Genomic DNA, 21802 nt, shown 5'->3' with positions numbered 1-21802 from the left:
TATTTTGATCCTTACAACAACCAGCAAGATCCCACTCCATTGCTTTCACATTCTAGAACTCTCCACGCCCCATCTGGTTCTGCATACTCTGAAAATCATCTCCCACAGCTGTCAGGTTCTGATACCTCATTCCAGTAATCCCATAATATCCTCTTTGTATTACCATATCCTTGCACCCCATAGCTCCTGCTGCCATTCTCCATAACCATCATCTCAATATTGTCAACCCATGTTGCCCCCCAAAGCCAACCACTGCTACACATTTGCTATAATCTGAAATCTAAAGCACTTTACCTACAATCGTTCTCTGTACCTTTGACGTCAAAAAGGAAACAATGAACTATATCCTTTAGAAGCAAACAAAGCCATTGGGGAAAATTATCCCCCCTTTGGGGGGGAAATTTAGGAGCGGGTGCATGGAGGTGCATCTCCGATCAGCGCCCCCAATTGGGGGCGTGCTGCCATTTTACGTGGGCGGGCCGATTAAGGCCTGCCCAGTGTGATGTCCGCAAGGAAGCACTATACCCTCCCTTTCCAGGTTGGCGGGGTGGGGGATTCCCTGAGCCGAGAGTGTGATCTTTCGCGCATGTGGGTGAAAGAGCACACTCATTTCGCTGAGGCTAAGTGCTGCCTCAGGGAGATCGGCTCATGCCTGAAAAAATTTTAAAAACAGAAGAAATAAATTTCCCTGATATGTCACTCCATGTGACACTGTCACATGAGTTTGGACATGTCCACACTTTCATTGGCAATTTTATTAAAAATTTAAAAACATACATGAAACCTCATCCTGCCCATGGATGAGGTTTCATGCTTTTTCCAATGCCCACCAGGGCTCCCTGCCTGCCTGCCAACCTTAAGATTGGACGGGCAGGTCCATTAATTATTTAACCAAGATAAAAGCAAAAAACTGCGGATGCTAGAAATCCAAAACAAAAATAAAAATAAATACCTGGAAAAACTCAGCAGGTCTGCCAGCATCTGCGGAGAGGAACACAATTAACGTTTCGAGTCTGTATGACTCTTCAACAAAACTAAGTAAAAATAGAAGAGAGGTGAAATATAAGCTGATTTAAGGGGAGGGTGGGACAAGTAGAGCTGGATAGAGGGCCAGGGGTAGGTGGAGATAGCCAAAAGATATCATAGACAAAAGGACAAAGAGGTGTTGAAGGTGGTGATATCATCTAAGGAATGTACTAATTAAGGGTAGAAAGCAAAACAAGCAAGGTACAGATAGCCCTAGTAGGGGTGGGCTGAAGGAATCAAAATAGGTTAAAAGGTAGAGATAAAACAATGGATGGAAATACTTAAAAAATAATGGAAATAGGTGGGAAAAAAAAATCTATATAAATTATTGGAAAAAAAGGGGGGGGGGTTTTGGAAAGGGGGTGTGGATGGAGGAGAGAGTTCATGATCTAAAATTGTTGAACTCAATATTTAGTCCGAAAGGCTGTAAAGTGCCTAGTCGGAATATGAGGTGCTGTTCCTCCAGTTTGCATTGAGCTTCACTGGAACAATGCAGCAAGCCAAGGACAGACATGTGGGTATGAGAGCAGGGTGGAGTGTTGAAATGGCAAGTGACAGGGAGGTCTGGGTCATGCTTGCTTTAACTACTTTGTCAATGGCCTCAATTGGCCATTGACAGCTCAGCAGGTACACAGTTGATTCAGATGAGTGTCTGCCAACCTGAAAATTGAAATGAGGCAGGGTGACATCGGGAGTTCCGCCTGACGTCATTCCGCATCATCTTATGTGTCGGAGGAGCAGGCCCTGACCTCAGCTCGCCGACTGGGAAATACCGGCCTATATTGCAACACCTCATTTTTCTGAAACTCTTTACTGAAAGGCTCAATGCAGCAAATCAAAGCCCAAGAGGTAAGGAATGTGCAAATCAAAAATACAGGAAAGCAGCTAGGTAATAATCAATGACAAATAACTAAGAAATATGAAATCATAAAAAGATACAAAAGGAAGAAAGTAGGCAAATCAGTTTAATTATTCAGAACCACCAACCTCTCCTGCAATATCCTGATACCATAAGGATACCTCTACTTCCTGAAAACCTTGTATTAGTTTATGAATCATTTAAATCGCAAGAGAGCCAGCCCAAAAGTAATGAGAGTATTGATAAAACAGTGCTTTCTAACTGGGACCCCACCATGTGGTTTGCAATTCCCAATCAAAAATATCCTATTAAATGGTGGTGTTTTGGTCCTGCCTGGATTAAGTCTGAATAGGATACAGGGGCAAGGATCTAGGGCTACAGATTCACAAATCGCTAAAACAAGTGATGCAGTTAATAAGGAGATTAAAAAAATACCAAACACTTTGGTTAATTTCCAGAGGGATATAACTGAAAAGCAGAGAAGTTATGCTAAACCTGTATTCAAACCTTGGTTGGACCACGTTTGAGTATAGTGCAGTTTTGGAATCCACATTACAAAAAAGGATATAGAGAGATTGGAGAAGGTGGGAAAAATATTCACAATGATGATACCAAACCAAGAGAATATAATTATCAGGAAAACAGACTTGGGGGGCAGAATTTTCTGCCTGTCGGGCAGGCAGGCCCAACTCAATCTCCAGCAGGTGGGTAGCCGATCCCCGCCGGAGAAGCAGGCTGCACTGCCATTTTACGTGGGCGGGCCAGTTAAGGCCCACCCAGCGTGATGTCCAGCGGGAAGGGCTATGCGCTTCCTGTGCGGGCGGGGGGGGGGGGGGGGAATTCCCCAAAAGCGAGAGTGCGGTCTTTCGCGCTTGCGCATGAAAGAGCGCTCATCTCCCTGAGGCTAAGTGCAGCCTCAGGGAGATCGCTTCCACTTTGAAAAAGACAAAAAATAGGAAAAAAAAACTCCCTAACATGTCCTCCTCATGTGACAATGTCACATGAGATGGGACATGTTCATAATTTACACTATAAATTTATTAAACTTTTTAAAACCCTGCATGAAACCTCATCCCGTCGCTGGATGTGGTTTCATGTTTTTTCTATTTGCCGCCGGGGCTCCTGGCCAGTTAGATGGGCAGGTCCTTTAATTACTTAATTGGCCCAGTCAATGGCCTCAATTGGCCATTGACAGGTTGGTGGACCGCAGCTGATTTTGCTGCGCCCCCACCTTCCTGAAAATTTAAATGGTGCGGGATAACGTCGGGGGTTCCGCGCGACATCATCCCGCATCATTTTACACATTGGCAAGCGGGCCCCCCAGACCCTGCTCGCCGACGGCAAAATTCTGCCCGGGATCTTTTCTTCAGAAAAGGTTGAGAGATTACCTATATGGCTCTTTAAGATAATTGTTTGCTTTTTTTGTGTCTTCACACACACTTAATTCCCTTTCAGGAATAGTGGGAAACGTCAGAAGGATTAGGAGGCTGATTATCAGCCTCTTAAACCACATCATGAGTGCTCCTTCCATGGCCAGCAAGTTCTGTAGTAGGACTTGAACCCAGAGGCAGGGGTACCACCTACTGAGGCACAAGACCTCATTTAAAATAATTAAATGGTTTGATAGGGCAGATTAAAAAAAATAAGTTTCCACTTGTGGAGGAGGGGGATGAGTGGAGGTGTCCAAAACTAGAGGTCATAATTATAAGATAGTTATTAGTAAATCCAATTGGGAAATTTTAGAAATATCCCTTTACCCAAAGGATGTTAAGAATGTGAAACATGCTAAATAACATAAGGAGTGGTTGAGGCAAATGGCACAGCATGTTCAAGTGGAAGCTAGGAAAACAGATGAGAGAACAAGAAATAGGTGGATAATGCTGATGGAGTTAGATGAAGAAGATAGGGAGGAGGCTCGTGTGGAATATAAACACTGGTTTAGACCAATTGGGCCGAATGGTCTATTTCTGTGCTGTGCTCAATGTAACTCGATGCAACAATTTACTAGATCACTGAAAGCAAAATATTTGCAATATAAAATTACAAACAATGTGCATAGTTAGGAAAAACAGTCTTCTGGAGAATACAAGAGAATTAAAATACTGGTTTTTCTCTTGGTGTATTAATTAATTTGTGGGCTGCTTCAAGCTTGGCAACCACAAAAAAAAGCACGGATGCTCTCATTATTGGCAAAATAAAACAAATACACAATACTGGTTTACTCCAGTAGCTTGTACAAACCAGCACACCAATATGCAATTAATTCTGTTTAATTACATATCTGCAAAATTCATCCCATATGAATCTTAAAACATGAAATTAATTCTATTCTATCAAGCAGCTTTAACTGAACTTTTAAAATACAATCCCACACTACTCCCATTATTCCTTAATAAGGTGTTAAGAACATAAGAAATAGGAACAGGGGTAGACCATTTGGCCATTCGAACCTGCTCCGCCATTCAATAAGATCATGGCTGATCTTGTGTTTCGATTTCCACATTCCCATCTAACCCCGATAACCTTTGATTCCCTTGCTAAGAAGAATCTAAAAATATTCAATGACCCCGCCTCCACCCCTTCTGAAGCAGACAGTTCCAAAGTCGCACAACCCTCTGAGAGAAAAAAATTCTCCTCATCTTTGTCCTAAAAGGGTGACCCCTAATTTTAAAACAGTGCCCCCTAGTTCTGGGCTCACCCACAAGAGGAAACATCCTTTCGACATTCACCTTGTCAAGGCCGTTCAGGGTCTTGTATATTTCAATCAAATCACCTCTCATTCTTCTAAACTCCAGTGGGAACAAGCCCAGTCTGTCCACCTTTCCTCATAAAACAACCGACTTATCCCAGGTATCAATCTAGTAAACCTCCTTTGAACTGCCTCCAATGCATTAATATCTGATTGTTGTGTTCTTAATAGCGGATTGTTTACCAGTTAGTAACTCATATGACCGGGTTTTTAATTATTGTAAACTTAGAACATTTTTCAAAACGACATTTATTTATTCCTCAAAATGTGTACCCTTGAAAAATATAGAAAGATGTTACTGAAATCAGTTATGCCCTGACAATAAGGACACTTTGAAACACTTAACAACATAAATAATGTCCTCTTACTATAATCTAAACCAAATCTCTTCTTCACATTAACAGTTAGATGGCATCGTGGACCAGTAGGTCCTCCAGGGCCACGTGGTCCACCGGGCCCACCAGGGTACCCAGGGAAATCAGGAGTTGGATTACAAGGACCAACTGGTCCTCCAGGACGACCAGGACCACAAGGGTTGCCAGGAATTGGAAAACCCGGTATTCCAGGAGCACCAGGAAAGTCAGGTGAAAGAGGATATCCTGGACCTAAAGGTAGCATGGGACCTCATGGAATGCAAGGACAGAAAGGCCAGCCAGGACCTAGAGGATATCCTGGGCCAACCGGAATGTCGGTTCCTGGTAAACCGGGTCCACCAGGGCCAGCTGGTTCTACAGGAGCAACAGGACCACGTGGGGAAAAAGGAGAACAAGGGTATCCTGGTCACATTGGCGTAAAAGGAGAAAAAGGGGATGGAATTCCAGGACGTCCAGGTGAAAGAGGTCCTCCTGGTCTGAAAGGGCAGCAGGGAATCCGTGGTGAACCAGGATACGGAAAACCAGGAGCCCCTGGCCTTTCTGGTCCGCCAGGAGAAAAAGGTGAAAGAGGCACAGCAGGTCCACCTGGATATTCTGGTGTACCAGGTCAGAGAGGCCCCCCAGGATTACCTGGGCCATCAGGAATCGGAAAGCCTGGAGCAAATGGCACACCAGGATTGCCAGGGCCTCCTGGACTCAAGGGCCCTCCTGGTTCACAAGGTGTACCAGGTGAACCTGGCCTTCCTGGTTTTGGAAGGCCAGGTTTACTAGGACTTAAAGGGGACCCTGGTGTCCCAGGTGCCGCAGGATATCCTGGAGATAAAGGGGAGAAAGGTGAACCTGGCAGCCCAGGAAGCCCAGGACTGATAGGGCCATCTGGTCCACCTGGGCCATCCGGACTACGAGGTGCATCCGGAGCACCAGGAGCACCAGGAGCAAAAGGGGTACCAGGTGCAATAGGTGCACAAGGGAATCCAGGACCAAAGGGTGAAATAGGCCCAGGGGGTGCCCCAGGGAAATCAGGAGTTTCAGGAGAACCCGGTGTACCAGGTCCAGAAGGACCAAGGGGACCACCTGGTCAAAAAGGTTCTATCGGACCTGTTGGGACAACTGGTCAAACAGGTGCTAATGGTCTTCCTGGTCCTCCAGGGCCACCAGGATTTCGAGGTGAAGTTGGATTAGCTGGGCCTGCTGGACCACGAGGTCGAAGTGGTCCACCTGGATCTCCAGGTCCTCCAGGATTCCCTGGAGAAAAAGGAGATCCAGGACTTCCAGGCCCTCCTGGACCACCAGGTCGTTTTTCTGGTCTTTATGAAAAAGATACTCATGGACGACCAGGTCTACCAGGAGAACAAGGCCCCCCAGGTCCCCCTGGACCCCCTGGTCCACCAGGGCCCCCAGGAGAAAGTGTTCAACCAGGAAAATATGGAGGCTATAACGGTTATGCGGCAATGGGATTTCATCCAGCTTTCACAGCCATTCTTTTAGAATCATTTCCACCCGTAAGGCAGCCAATAGCTTTTAACAAAATAGTAGCCAATCAAAACAATAATTATGATCCATCAACTGGGATATTTAGATGTGAAATACCAGGCATCTATCAATTTTCTTACCATATACAAGTCAAAGGAGGAAATGTTTGGATTGGACTGTTCAAAAATAATGAACCAGTAATGTACACATATGATGATTATACAGAAGGTTATGTTGATCAAGCCTCAGGAAGTGCTATAATACAGCTACATAAAAATGACCAGGTTTATGTTCAGCTACCTTCAGAAGAGTCTAATGGTTTATATTCCTCTGATTATATGCATTCATCCTTCTCTGGGTTTTTAATTAGTCAAACTTTTTGATGTATGTCAATCACACCGATGAGTCTCCAACCCTCCCATTCCTCCTGACCTCACCCTAGTGGCGAGCTACCTATGACACTCCTGCTGAGTGCTGGCAGCTCTCACAAAATATTTCACTAAGGCCTGATGACAAAAGTAGTGTGGAGCGCGTACTGAGGTCATCAAACAGACATAGCTCTAGCCCCGCCCACCACCGGCCCAGTGTGCGCTCCAGTTAAAAAATGTTTCCAAAGTCCTTATCAAATCATCACTTTGCTGTCTCTGGCTTTTTGGCATTAGGTTTGCACTGTGTAACAGTAGTTCATAGAAAGTACATCATGTAAGCAATATTCATTGGCCATTTACATATTATAGTTTTAAGCTAATTTAATGCCAGTCATCCCCACCTGAACCTCAAGAAAAAGAGCAGAAAATTCTTATGATGTGGCTAAAATTTATCGCTTCAAGAGTTTAAAATCCTATACCAAACATTAGCTTATTGCTACTACTTCACTAAATGAATAATGTAATTAGTCCATTTCAATGGGAAACATCCTTGCCCCTTTGGGTAGTGCTTGCCAAAGAAATATAACATACAGCCAGCAAATAGTCTCACGCTCAATGAGGCTTACACTAACTAGTGCTAATTTCCTGAAATATACTGTGACAAATAGGTTTTCTTATATTGTGTTGTGTATTCAAATGTGGCAAAATAAATAGGAACTGTAAAAAGCTGGTTGATTTCTACTTTCTACCTAGACCTATTCAAAACCAACCTAAATGACGACCATTTTCTTACAGAAGCGATGAATTCTAAACCTACAACACAATTATGCCATGATTAAGTCATAGGATGGCACTTTAGTTAATATTGAAGCTAATGCATTGTCCTGAGCAATGGGAATCAATGTTTCAAAATCGAATAGTGAACAACAAAGTCAATGTATAAACCCAAGGTCTTCCTGCCAGAAAACACCTTATTAGAAGATAAGCTGTAATGAAACGCATTTATAGCCATGAAACCATTCGGTATTTTAAAGTTTGTATTTTATATATAAAAAACTAATAAAATTGTTCATGATGCTATTCTAAATGTCACTTACTTCTATTCAACCTGCATTATGAAAAATAGCTGCTAGCACTGAGCCACAAACTGGTAAGATGTTGGTCCATGCATTCTGAGCAGAGGATGCAAACGGGGATTGCACTGACTATGAGCAAGAAGGGCAAAACTGACTTTCCATTCCATGTTCCCTTCATTTCAACTTCTGATCCAGAGAAGAATCAGCCCCTTGCAATAGCAATTTATATGCATGTTTAAGGAGTTCTGGAAGCATCCTTGGATGAGAGAAAGAAAAAGAGCTTACATTTTGCAAACTCAGGACATCCCAAAGCACATTACAACCAATAAGGTATGGTTCCCAGTTCACCCTCTTAGACCCAGCGGATCCCATGTCTGAAGAAACCATGGCTAGAATATTGCCATCACGCCGACATGTAAAATGAGGCGAGTTGACATTGGGTGTGCATCCCATCGTCACCGCGCGTCATTTTGATCTTTCGATCGGTTAGCACGTGCCAGAGTCAGCTGCGCAGCCGCTGAACTGTCAACAGCCTATGTAGGTCTTTAGAAGTAATTAAGCTCATTAACAACGCTGCCCACCTTTAAGATTGGCGGGCAGGCAAAGAGCCCAAGTAGCCTTTGTGTTTTTCAAGAAACCCCATCCACGGGCGGGATGAGGTTTCCTGAAGGTTTTATAAAATCATTAAATCAATTTTGCTGAAAGCACAAACATGTCCCAGCTCATGTGACACTGTCACATGAGGGGGCATGTTTAAATATTTTTTAATTTTACTTTTGAAAAAGTTTTATTATTAACTTGATCTCCCTGAGGCACTGAGCTGCCTCAGGGAGATTGCTGCGCTCTTTCGCGCGCATTACACTGGGTGGGCCTTAATTGGCCTGCCATATAAAATGGCAGCGCGCAACCGATCAGAGGCAGCGATTGGCTTCGTGCCTGCCCGCGCCCATTCCTAAACAGCCCGCCCACCAACTGAAAAATTCATCCCCATGTGTGGCTTTCATTATGGGATAAAGACCCCAAAATGGTGAAAAGCTATGGTCATCAATCTCTGTAAGCTCTGGGCTGCCTGGTAGCTGCTCCAACTTTCCCCTGACAAAATAGGGTGAGCAACTGTTATGTGTTTCCACAGATGTCAACGAGCTGACTCAAATATTAAAACGCCTCCATCTTTGGAATATGAAACAGAGTCAAGAGCCTAAACAAATTATGTCTCACCTTGTTGCACATCTGGCAGCACAACATAAATGCAAAAATTATAGGTCTGAAATGTCTACATTCTAGTTTGGAGTACACACAGGGAAGCCATGAAACCAGAAGGAAGTAACTAAAAATAGATTTAAAAGTTAAGAAAACTACAAATATTATTATTTCTACTACAATAGTAAATTTATGAACTTAGATCCGATAGGAGCTCCATGGGCAGGATTTTCCGGTCGTTGGGCAGGCGTGGTGGGCAGACCCGGGAGCAGCCGGGAAAAGGTCCACCATCCGCGATAGGCCGCCAAACGCGATTTCACGCTGGCTTGCTAATTAACGGCCAGCCAGCATGAAAGGCGCGCTGAGGAGTTCAGCACTGCCGGGGCCGGAATGGGAGGAGGGCAAGCGCATGCGCAGGGGAGCATGTGCTAAAAGCTCCCTGAAAGCAGGGAGCTGCCTCAGGGAGTTGAAGAATTGTGGATTCCAAAATAAAGATTTTGAAAATAATTGAAACATGTCCCCACATGTGACTCAGTCACATGAACAAGGACATATTAAAAATGATGTGTAAAAATGTTTTTTTTTTAGTTACTGCTGGAAACCTCATTCCGCCTATGGATAAGGTTTCATAAAAAATCCAAAGGCCGCCTGGCCGATTTGTCCGCACACCAACTGTAAGGTTGACTGGCAGCAAAAAATAGTTTTCAATTATTTGATTAAAGGCCCTAATAGGCTTCTTAACTGTCAGTGAGCACGCGACCAACTCGCGCACGTGCCCGCCAACCAAAATATTGCGTGAGTGCGCGATGCCATCAGATGTTCGCGCGACATCATCACGCGCGATTTTTCGTCCAATCAGGTGCCCGCCTGGGGACCTAAAATCTTGCCCCATGTGTGAGGAACAGGTATCCAGTCACATTGCACCTCACAATCTTGATGAATGCCAGCATGTGCCCAAGTTTCTGCCATGTGCTCATAACATGCAGCACAAACTCATAATATTACACCTCAACTTTGGCTTTTAGCGCAATTACAGAATTTCCATTGATTTTTTAAAAATTTCTCTTTATTACTCCTCTATCGAACTCAACATCATGATTCTGTTCTTGCAGTAAACTAGATATAAATATTCACTTTTTTTAAACCAATGATCACACATCTACATATCTTCACATCAAGGCATAAGTTAGCATGTTTTTACGTGAAATAATCATCCATCCAGGACAAAGCAGTCTGCTTGATTGACACCCCATCCATCACCTCAAGCATTCACTCCCTCCAGCACCAACGCAGCAGCAGCAGCGTGTACTATCCAGAAGATGCACTGCAGAAACCCACCAAGGTTCCTTAGGCAGCACCTTCGAAACCCGCGACCTCTGCCACCTAGAAACACAAGGGCAGCAGACACATGGGCCAGAATTTAACGCTCATCGGTCGAGCGGGTCCACACCCTACCCAACCGAGCATAAAATGACCCGCGATGATGTCGGTTGAGCGTCCAGGTGTCTCTGTGCACTCGTGCGATTATTCGATTGGTGGGCAGCGGGCCCACTGGCAATTAAAAGGCCTTATAAGGTCATTAAAGTTATAATTGAAATAAATTTTTCATCCAAGATTACAGTTGACGGACAGGCGAAAAGGCCCAGCAGCCTTTGCATTTTTTACGAAACCTCATCATGGGCGGGATGAGGTTTCCAACAGCAAATAAAAATAAAATAAAAATGCTAACATTTCATAATAACATGTCCCTGTTCATGTGACAGAGTCACATGAGGGACATGTTTTATAACATTTTTAAAATCTTTATTTTTACTGTTTTAAGCTCTTCACCTCCCTGAGGCAGCTCTGTGCCTCAGGGAGGTTTTCAAGCGCGCTCTTGCGCTCTTGACCTCCTCCCCCACCCCGACCCATGCAGGCAGCACTGAGTGCTGCCACACGTGTTTCACGCTGGGCGGGCCTTAATTAGCCTGCCCGCTTGAAATCATGGTCTGGCTCCGAAAGCGGGCGGCAGTCAGCTTCCTGACCACCCCCGCCCACCCCTGAAGACCCACCTGACGAGGGAAAAATCCTCCCCATGGGAACACCACCAAGTTCCCCTCCAAGTCACTCACCATCCTGACTTGGAAATACATCACCATTCTTTCATTGGTGCTGGGTCAAAATCTTGGAACTTCCTCCCTAACACCACTGTGGGTGTACCTGCACCCACATGGACTGCAGTGGTTCAAGAAGGCTGGTCAACACCGCCTTCTCAAGGGCAAGGGGTGTGAAAAGCTATCACGAGTAGGCAGGAATGTGGGGTTGAGGTTACAATCAGATCAGCCATGATCTTATTGAATGGCGGAGTAGGCTCAAGGGGCCGAGTGGCCTACTCCTGCTCCTAATTCGTATGTTCGTATGTAATTAGGGATGGGCAATAAATGTCGACATTCCATGAACGAATAAATAAAATTAATAAACTCAGGATATTGACTGAAATATTTCAGGAAACCACAATGGGCTGAATTTAGCACTGGCAGCGGGAGACCTGCCAACGGGCCAAAAATGGGAGGTGATCCTGCTTCAGTGGTCAGCAGGACCCCAGGCCACATATTTGCAGCACTACTGGGATGGTCATCCCTATTAAGGACAACCACTTGTCCCAAAGCACCCTCGGCCTATCTCAGGGCTGGCAGCTCAGCAGCACCGCCAGGTATGATGGCCATTGCTAGGGCTACAATTAGAGGAGCAGGACGCAGTGATAGACATGCACTGTCATAGACATGTAAATGAAGTCTGGAGGCACTGGGGTCAGCCAGGCTAGCACCGGGGGCAGGACTGCTGAAAGCAGCAGCGCCATTGCTGTGTGGGCAGCCATTGTCCTCTCTGTGAACCAAAGGATGTCCATAAAGGGAGGTGCCCTCTTCCTTCCCCTCATCTCCCCCATCATATGCTGGGAGGCCATCATAATTTAGCTGGCAGACTCCCCACACAGCAAGGGAGGCCCCCAATTCTCGCCATTGGCTAAATGCCAGTGGCAGCGCAAGAAGCCCTCATTTGGCCACTCAAGTGGTACAATGCACTCTGGGTGAGAGGGCCATCCACCACCTCCTCCTCTGCTGACAAGATAGCATGGCAACGGCAGGACAATGGGACTTTATCCACCACCTTCCCGAACCATTTTAAGAGCCCCTGCCCCATCACCTCCCATTCAGTCCCCAGGCAGCCGGTAAAATCCACCACATGGTTTTGGACTTCAGATTCTATATCCAGTTGCAACGCACAAAAAAAACCCTACTCCAGCAACATATGGGGAGGATTTTCCGGTTGTCGGGCAGGCATGGCAGGTGGGCCCAGGCGCGCCGGGAAACAGTCCACCACTGCGATTGGTCCCCGGCTGCAATTTCACGCTGGCTGGCCAATTAAGCGCCAGCCAGCGTGAAAGGTGCGCTGAGCAGCTCAGAGCATCTGGGGTCAGGGTGGGCAAGTGCTGAAGTCTGCACATGCACAGGGGAGCGTGCGCTGACAGCTCCCTGAGGACACAGAGCTGCCTCAGGGAGCTGTAGAATTGTGGATTCCAAAATAAAGATTTTGAAAATGATAGAAACATGTCCCCACATATGACTCAGTCACATGAACATAGAGATATTAAAAATTATGCTTAACATTTTTAATTTTTAAAAAAATTATCATTGGAAACCTCATCCCGCCCATGGATGAGATTTCCTAAAAGATGCAAAACCTGCCTGGCCGATTCAACCACCCGCCAACTGTAAGGTTGGACGGGCAGCGAAAAATAGGTGGAACTTAACTGATTAAGGGCGTTAATAGGTCTCTTAATTGTCAGCGGGCGTGCTGCCACCTCTCGCGTGCGCCCACCAACCGAAATATCACGCGAGTGCGCGATGACGTCGGGACACTCGCCTGACGTTGTCACGCGCTATTTTACACCCAACCAATAGGACTTCAAATTCTGCTCATGGTCTCATACTGAAGCTACATTCATGGCTGCTTACTTTCCTTTAAATCACTCAAATATCTGTACAGCGATCTAGTTAATCCTCAGGCTCTTTTCTTCATAAACTCAGCGGTTTCACAGGACTCTACTATCTTCACTCACACTTTGCTCCTTCTTCACACAAATCAATTCACTCAACATGCAACTTCCTTCAGACTTTAGACCACAAGTGCATGTAAATTTTAATCCTTTTGCAGAATAATGAATTAATTAATATTTCACTGTTTGAAAATCTTGTTTCTATAAAGTCACAGTTTCTATATGTGTCTCACAACAATGATAAGTTATATTTCTAAAGTTGTTTTTAATCTAATAAAACATCTGAAGATGCTTCTCAAAACCGGTAACCAAGGCAAAGAAGGTGATAAATTGGAGGAAGGACAAAAACCTAGCTCAAATAGATGGGTTATACTGAGGGTCCTAAAGGAGGAGAGATAGGTGTAGAGATTTAGGGAAGGAATTCCAGATTAGAGGGCCTATGTGGTTGAAGGCACCACCATCAATGGTGAATGAAGGAAGACAGGATGAAGGGATTTGAAAATGTGGATAAGAGTTTTAAATTGGATGTATAGGAGGACCGGAAAATAACATAAGTCAGCATTCACAGGAGTGATACGTGACTAAATGCGGCACAGCATATGGGGAACAGAGATTTGAATGAGTTGAATTTAATGGAGGGTAGAAGATGGTAAGCCAGCCAGGAGAACATTGGAATAGTTGGATCTGTAAGTCAAAAAGACATTGGAAGGTTTCAATAGCAACTGGGCTACAATAGTCAGGGCAGGAGCATGATGCTTCATAGGTGGAAATGGGCAGCTTTTACGTTCAAGAGGATATGATTTTGGAAGCTCAGTTTTCGTCAAGTTGGATGACGAGGTTGCATTCAGTCTATTTCAACATGAGACGGTAGGCATAGTGGAAGGTGGTATTGGTGGCGAGGGTATGGAATTTGTGGCAGAAGCTAAAGACAATAGTTTCAGTCTTCCACAGTCTTTAACTGGAGGAAACTGCAGCTCACCCAAGACTGACAGCCTCAGGACTCAGAATCAACTTTTTCAGTGGAAACAATCTCAATCAGTGCCTGCTCAAGAAGCATTCAAGATATTCAAGTCAGAATACTGCAATATACTTTAACACAGAATGACCTACATTTCTTTACACGATGTGCTCTTGATTTCTCACAGCAAATAGCTACCTCAGCTCTCAGGCATCTTACAAGAGATAAAAACAAACATATTGTCTGTGACATCTTTTGATGATCTGCTTCTATCACTGCTTGTTTGTCCCTACAACCACACCACCCCCCTCCACTTCTCTCCCCCCACCCAAACCCCCCCCACCAACACACCTTAAACCAGCTTATATTTCACCCCTTCCTTGGATTCACCTAGTTCTGTTGAAGGGTCATGAGGACTCGAAACGTCAACTCTCTTCTTCTTCGCCGATGCTGCCAGACCTGCTGAGTTTTTCCAGGTAATTCTGTTTTTGTTTTGGATTTCCAGCATCTGCAGTTTTTTTGTTTTTATATCTATAATTGCTACCATTCCATGTTGGAAACATCTATGCCGATTGTTAAATGTTTTTTTTCCCTCGAGCTTTCTTATCTAGGTTATTTCATCCCTTTTCAAGTCATTGTGGAGAAGGAAGGTTACATGACCAAAGCATTCGGCCTTTTGGACAGATTAATTTTACATCTCTGGTCTTTACAGCCAGGCTGCTGTTTTAACATCAACTGGACAGAATTCCAGCAGCCAGGCTGAGTAAGCACAGCATCACAAAATTTTAACGGTACAGGAGGCCATTTGGTTCATCGTGTCTGCACCAACTCTCCAAATGAGCATTATGACCTCGTGCCATTGCCCTGTCTTTTCCCCATGCCCGTGCACATTGTTTCTATTTAAATAATCATCTAATGCCCTCTTGAATGCCTCGATTGAACCTGCCTCCATCACACTTCCAGGCAGTGTATTCCAGACCAGAACCACTCATTGTGTGAAAAAGTGACACTTGCTTCTTTTGCAAATCACTTTAAATCTGTGCCCTCTCAATCTTGAACTTTTTACGAGCGGGAACATCTTCTCCCTATCTACTCTGTCTAGCCTGTTCATGACTTTGCTTGATTCTAAATGTCTCTGATTAACATCTGCCAAGTGGTCTAAATGCAGAAAAAACCCTTGTGCAGCAACATCACTCATTTCAGAGGGTAGTGTCCTCAGCCCAACCATCTTCAGCTGTTTCATCAATGACCTTCCTTCCATCATAAGGTCAGAAGTGAGGATGTTCACTGATGATTGCACAATGATCAGCACTATTCATAACTCCTCAGATACTGAAGCAGTTCATGTCCAAACGCAGCAAGACCTGGACAATATCCAGGTTTGGGCTGACAAGTGGCAAATAACATTTGCGCCACACAAGTGCCAGGTAATGACCATCTCAAACAGGAGAAAATCTAGCCATCACCTCTTGACATTCAATGGCATTACCATCACTGAATCACCCACTATCAACATCGTGGGGGTTACCATTGACAAGAAATTGAACTGGAGTAGCCATATAAACAGTGGCTACAAAAGGAGGTCAGAGGCTAGCAATCGTGCGACAAGTAACTCACCTCCTGATTCCCCATCTACATGGCACAAGTCAGGAGTGTGATGGAATGCTCTCCACTTGTCTGGATGAGTGCAGCTCCCACAACACTCAAGAAGCTTGACACCATCCAGGACAAAGCAACCAACTTGATTAGCACCAAATCCACAAACATTCACTCCCTCCACCACAGACGCACAGTAGCAGCAGTGTGTACCATCTACAGATGCACTGCAGGAACTCACCAAGGCTCCTTAGACAGCACCTTCCAAACCCACAACCACTACCATCTAGAAGGACAAGGGCAGAAGACACATGAGACCACCACCTGGACGCTCCCCTTCAAACCACTCACCACCCTGACTTGGAAATATACGACCGACCCTTCACTGTCGCTGGGTCAAAATCCTGGAACTCCTTCCTAACAGCACTGTGGGTATTTACACCACATAGACTGCAGTGGTTCAAGAAGGCAGCTCACCTTCACCTCTTCAAGGGCAACTAGGCATGGGCAATAAATGCTGGCCCAGCCAGCAAAGCCCACATCCCATGAATTAATAAAAAAAGTGGCAAGAGGAAATCAGTGCAGTTTGAACTGTCCCTCTCCTTCCCATAACAATACATACAAAGGTTAATTTAAATTTCAAAAGTTATCCTTTTTATTGTACACATGTTTTAGAAGTTCCATCCCCATCAGTTAAACCATCACTTCAGTATGGGTAGCTGCATTCATTACCATTCGAGTCAATTACAAAGGAGCAGTTTGTAACATATTAAGCATGTCAACTATTCTGGGACGTTCAATTGTACTTACCCAGTTCTGAATGTAAGACTTTGGTAATATCACTAATTTTTAAGGTTTTATGTTGATTTGAAGTAACGTTTATGGCTTTTATCTTGACCACCTTTTAAACAGTTCAGTTTGAATTTCTGCTAGAGGGACAATTTACAGTTAATGCAGCCTGAGAACAAGATGGCAGCTGTTTATGAGGGACTGGTCTTGATGACTTAATTACTTTAAAGGTACCAAAAAAACTGGGCTCGAGGAATTGTATTTTTTTAAATTACACTGTGTAATTGAGGACGTCTTTACCAGCTTTAGATGAATAAAATCAGTTTGAACTTAGTATGGCACCTTATCTTTGAACAAGAGCCATGTGCTTTAATAGGTTTTGGTTTACTAAATGCCTTAATTGATTAACTGTATCTATAGGGCAAAGCACATGTATTTTAAAAGAAAGGTATTTCTTTTCCTGACATTGTGGTAGGGATTATTACTCTTAATTGTCTTAATATAAGTGGGAATGAATTAAAATATGTTAATGTGAAGTTTTACGGTGAGTTATATTATTGATAAAAGGATGTAACTGCTCTGTATTTATAAAGATGTGTCACTTGTTCACAACGGAATGTACCTCCGGGGGCCCAGGGAATAAGGGATGGACATTTGTCTTCAGTCTACATGACTCTGTTTACTGAGGTGGGGTGACACCAGGTGACCCTCACCCTAAGCCGATGAAAGGGATTAATTAGAACTATTTCCAACTAAGGCGAGAGACAGTGAGAATCATGGATAAAAGTTGGAAAATTAGAGTCTTCGTTGGCACAGTTTTATCCTGGCCTTTGTGGTATGACCCTTCTGAGACACAGTTCAATGTAACGTTACTTCTGAGACAGAAGAAGAAAGGCAGCATCTGTGCTGGTAGCACTCAGGAATCCAAGGACTTTGAGGGATAAGAACCTTTCATGTTCTCTTCATTGTTTTTTGTTAAGTATATGTAACATCTTGTTTAATAAATTCTACTTTATTCATAAATATTAGTTACTCGTACCTTGTCAGTCCAGGCACAGCTGAGGACCCCATTGTTATAAACTAAGAATTCAGAACCTAGGTATTTTAAGTAAAAGCGTTTTACACCTCAAAAGTTCCTAAAACTTACACGAAGAAGGATCATATCAGACACAAAACGTTAATTGTGTTCCTCTCTCCATAGATGCTGCTGGACCTGCTGAGTTTTTCCAGCATTTTCTGTTTTTATTTTGGTACTTATCCTGTGTTTACCAAGTTCAAAGGCTCTGCTGATTACAGTCAAAGCCAGGTTTTAAACAGGTTCAATCAGCTGTTCACACCTCATTATTGATAAGTTTCTGACTGTAAATTTTAAGAACTAGGAGATGCAGTTGCCAAATAGTCAATGCCTTTTTTTTAAAATATGATGCTACATAACTTTTGAGTTTTACCACCTATCGCACATAGCCAGTAAATCACAATAATATTGACTGGCCCACTTTAAATGGTGAGGACCACACAAGGAAGAATGAACCACGTGGGGAAAGAGCAGCTCTTGTTAACAAATTATCAATATTAAATTGTCTGATTTAAATATTTGAAAACAAGTTTTACCACGAAAAAGGCAGAAGCCTTAATCAAACTTGCAGGTTTATTTCATGCTGATTAGATAATCATGTCAAATGAGCCCACTGACAAGGGTGGTGCTGTTGTTGTCTGGCGCACTGACCTCTACCTCGCGGAGGCCGAGCATCAACTCGTAGACACTTCCTCTTACCTCTCCCTGGACCATGACACCACCACTGAACATCAAGCCACTGTTTCCAGGACTGTCACTGACCTCATCTCCTCCGGAAATCTTCCTCCCACAGCTTCCAACCTGATAGTCACCCAACCTCGGACGGCCCGCTTCTACCTCCTACCCAAAATCCACAAACAGGACTGTCCTGGCAGACCGATCGTGTCAGCCTGTTCCTGCCCCATGGAACTCATTTCTCGCTACCTTGACTCCATTCTCTCCCCCCTTGTCCAGTCTCTTCCCACCTACATCCGTGATTCCTCTGACACCTTATGCCGCATCAACAATTTCCATTTCCCTGGCCCCAACCACCTCCTCTTCACCATGGACGGCCAATCCCTCTACACCTCCATCCCCCACCAGGATGGTCTGAGGGCTCTCAGCTTCTTCCTCGAACAGAGGCCCAAACAATCCCCATCCACCACTACTCTCCTCCGTCTGGCTGAACTTGTTCTCACACTGAACAATTTCTCCTTTAACTCCTCTCACTTCCTCCAAATAAAAGGTGTGGCTATGGGTACCCACATGGGCCCCAGCTATGCCTGTCTCTTTATGGGGTATGTGGAGCATTCCTTGTTCCAGTCCTACTCCGGCCCCCTCCCAAAACTCTTTCTCCGGTATATCGATGATTACTTCAGTGCTGCTTCATGCTCTCATTGGGACTTGGAAAAATTTATTAACATTGCTTTCAATCTCCACCCCTCCATCATTTTCACATAGTCCATCTCTGACACTTCCCTTCCCTTCCTTGACCTCACTGTATCAAATTCTGGTGATAGTTTGTCCACCAATATCCATTACAAGCCTACCGACTCCCACAGTTACCTCAACTACAGCTCCTCACACCCCGCTTCCTGTAAGGACTCCATCCCATTCTCTCAGTTCCTTCGTCTCCATTGCATCTGTTCTGATGATGCCACCTTCAAAAACAGTTCCTCTGACATGTCCTCCTTCTTCCTTAACCGGGGTTATCCACAAACGGCTGTTGACAGGGCCCTCAACCATGTCCGGCCCATCTCCCGCACATCCGCCCTCAAGCCTTCTCCTCCCTCCCAGAAACATGATAGGGTCCCTCTTGTCCTCACTTATCACCCCACCAGCCTCCGCATTCAAAGGATCATCCTCCGCCATTTCCGCCAACTCCAGCATGATGCCACCACCAAACACATCTTCCCTTCACCCACCATGGCGGCATTCCGTAGGGATCATTCCCTCCCTGACACCCTGGTCCACTCCTCCATCATCCCCTACTCCTCAACCCCCTCCCATGGCACCTTCCCATGCGACCGCAGAAGATGCAACACCTGCCCCTTCACTTCCTCTCTCCTCACCATCCAAGGGCCCTAACACTCCTTTCAAGTGAAGCAGCATTTCACTTGCACTTCCCTCAAACTAGTCTACTGCATTCGTTGCTCCCAATGCAGTTTCCTCTACATTAGAGAGCCCAAACGCAGACTGGGTGACCACTTTGCAGAACACCTTTGGTCTGTCCGCAAGCATTACCCACACCTCCCTAATCGCTTGCCATTTCAACACTCCACCCTGCTCTCATGCTGCATTGCTTCAGTGAAGCTCAACGTAAACTGGAGGAACAACACCTCATCCTCCGACTAGGCACTTTACAGCCTTCCCGACTGAATAGTGAGTTCAACAATTTTAGATCTTGAACTCTTTCCTCCATCCCCACCCACTTTCCGTTTCTTCCCCCTCCTTTTTGTTTTTTCCAATAATTTAGATAGATTTTTCTTTTCCCATCTATTTCCATTATTTTAAAATGTATTTCCACCCATTGTTTATCTCTATCTTTTCGTACTTTTACTACCCTCACTCGAGCTATCTGTACCTTGTCTGTCCTGCTTTCCACTCTTAATTTGCACATTCTTTTAGATAATATCACCACCTTCAACACCTCTTTGTCCTTTTGACTGTGACTTCTTTTGGTTATCTCCACCTATTACTGGCTGCTTGTCCTAATAACACCGCCACCCCCTCCCCCCCACCCCTCCCCCCCCCCACCCCCAAACCAGCTTATATTTCACCCCTTTCCTATTTTTAGTTAGTTCTGTTGAAGGGTCATGAGGACTCAAAACGTCAACTGTGCTCTTCTCCGCCGATGCTGCCAGACCTGCTGAGTATTTTTTCCAGGTATTTCTGTTTCTGTTTTTGTTGTGAAAAATATTTAAGTACTTCAAAAGACGTTTACCTTTAACTCCTAAGCATTACATTTCATAGAAGCAAAATATTATTCCATGAATATTACCAAAATAATCTCAACAAGAGAATTTACAACATCATTACTTCAACAGCAGAAAATTGCCAACTTAAGTTTATTTAGCAACATGGAATTGTTGAACACAAATTCTGTTTATGCTCAGCTGCTCCTATGATTAAATTTTCTGTTGGTTGTTGAGAGTTCATCATCTATGAAGGAGAATAGTCCAATAAATGCAAATCCTAAATCTAATGATAATCAAAATAAGCTATAAAACTAAAATTATCTGCAAAATCCCAAGTGAGTTTACTGCAATGCATGCAACAGAAATGTAAACTTTTTAGGTCCTCGCTTTTAAAAACGTCTAGGACGCCACCTACTGTCATGTGTCTTACATTACAAGAGTTACTTAATTAAAATAATGCATTAATAAAACAGAACATTGATTCAAAAAAATGTTGTCACACTCTAAAAATTTCTATAGGAACTTGTTTAGTTTAATTCAATCTTCAAAATTCCCACATAATGTTCTCATTTTGTTCATAAATAATATTTTAAATATTGTTTTGTTGACTTGTTGAGTACTCACCATACGCAAAGACATGGAGCACCACAATATTTTGAACAAACAATGGCGAGAACACATCACCCATTCATGTATTAATGTCTAATAGAATGCAAGCTCTTTATTATGCTTATATGGAGCTAAATTAGAGGTAAATTCATAAGAAGAACCGCTGCCAATTTAGTCCCACTTCATTACCTCTTTTATGCTCCCCCAGAAGGTGTCCCTTAATTTGGGAATGGGTCAATTAATTAATCTTTTCCTGTTCATTGTTTCTAAAAGTATTTCACGTGACAACTGCTGGGCCTTCTTGAGAAGGTCTCGTTATAAATGCAAGGTCTTATAAGATGGTTACGTTTTAAGCTCTCTTTTAAGGTAAAACAGAATGCCCTTGAAAAGGGGGACGGTGTGAAGTTGTATTAGACTCTGCCCAGCAATAGGCCATGGTTATCATGGGGAAAGGGGGCCCAGATCAAGACTTACAGAGACCCAAGCGTTATGTTTCACACGCGAACACATTGGAAGCTGGGAGCAACTTTGGATTGTTTCCTGGATTGCAATTCTTTGGGGAGCGTGCTGTAAAGTATAAATGCAGCATTGGGTTTTAAAGTGTTTTAAAACATTAATAAAGGTTGTCTTCTCTATAGTTTAGAGTATTAGTTGCCTACTAGGTACTGTTGATTTTAGTTTATTACAGTAAAAGTCTTAAAAGTTGAAATTATCTTG

The 21802-nt window shown here is 44.0% G+C and overlaps 2 protein-coding genes across 7 annotated transcripts in view; one reads left to right on the top strand and one right to left on the bottom strand.

Annotated features, from left to right (window-relative positions):
- The window catches only part of nt5dc1 (5'-nucleotidase domain containing 1), a 602479-nt gene that overhangs the window by 391470 nt on the left and 189207 nt on the right, over positions 1-21802 (bottom strand). The window lies entirely within an intron of this gene.
- Positions 1-21802, top strand: part of LOC121277669 (collagen alpha-1(X) chain-like) — a 73833-nt gene that overhangs the window by 11875 nt on the left and 40156 nt on the right. For 3 of the 5 annotated variants that reach the window (XM_041187277.1, XM_041187271.1, XM_041187272.1), the window contains one exon: positions 5039-7929. The exons of 1 other annotated variant lie outside the window; for it this stretch is intronic. In XM_041187277.1, the coding sequence (XP_041043211.1) occupies positions 5039-6864 (1826 nt within the window). In that variant the 3' untranslated portion in view covers positions 6865-7929. Of the gene's footprint in view, positions 1-5038; positions 7930-21802 lie in introns of those variants that run through there. One more of the 5 variants, XM_041187275.1, reaches the window with a different exon arrangement.

This window comes from Carcharodon carcharias, chromosome 5 (assembly GCF_017639515.1).
Source record: "Carcharodon carcharias isolate sCarCar2 chromosome 5, sCarCar2.pri, whole genome shotgun sequence".
Taxonomy (NCBI): Eukaryota; Metazoa; Chordata; class Chondrichthyes; order Lamniformes; family Lamnidae; genus Carcharodon; species Carcharodon carcharias.
Note: the sequence above shows the minus strand (reverse complement) of the source record. Positions and strands in the feature narration are given on the sequence as shown.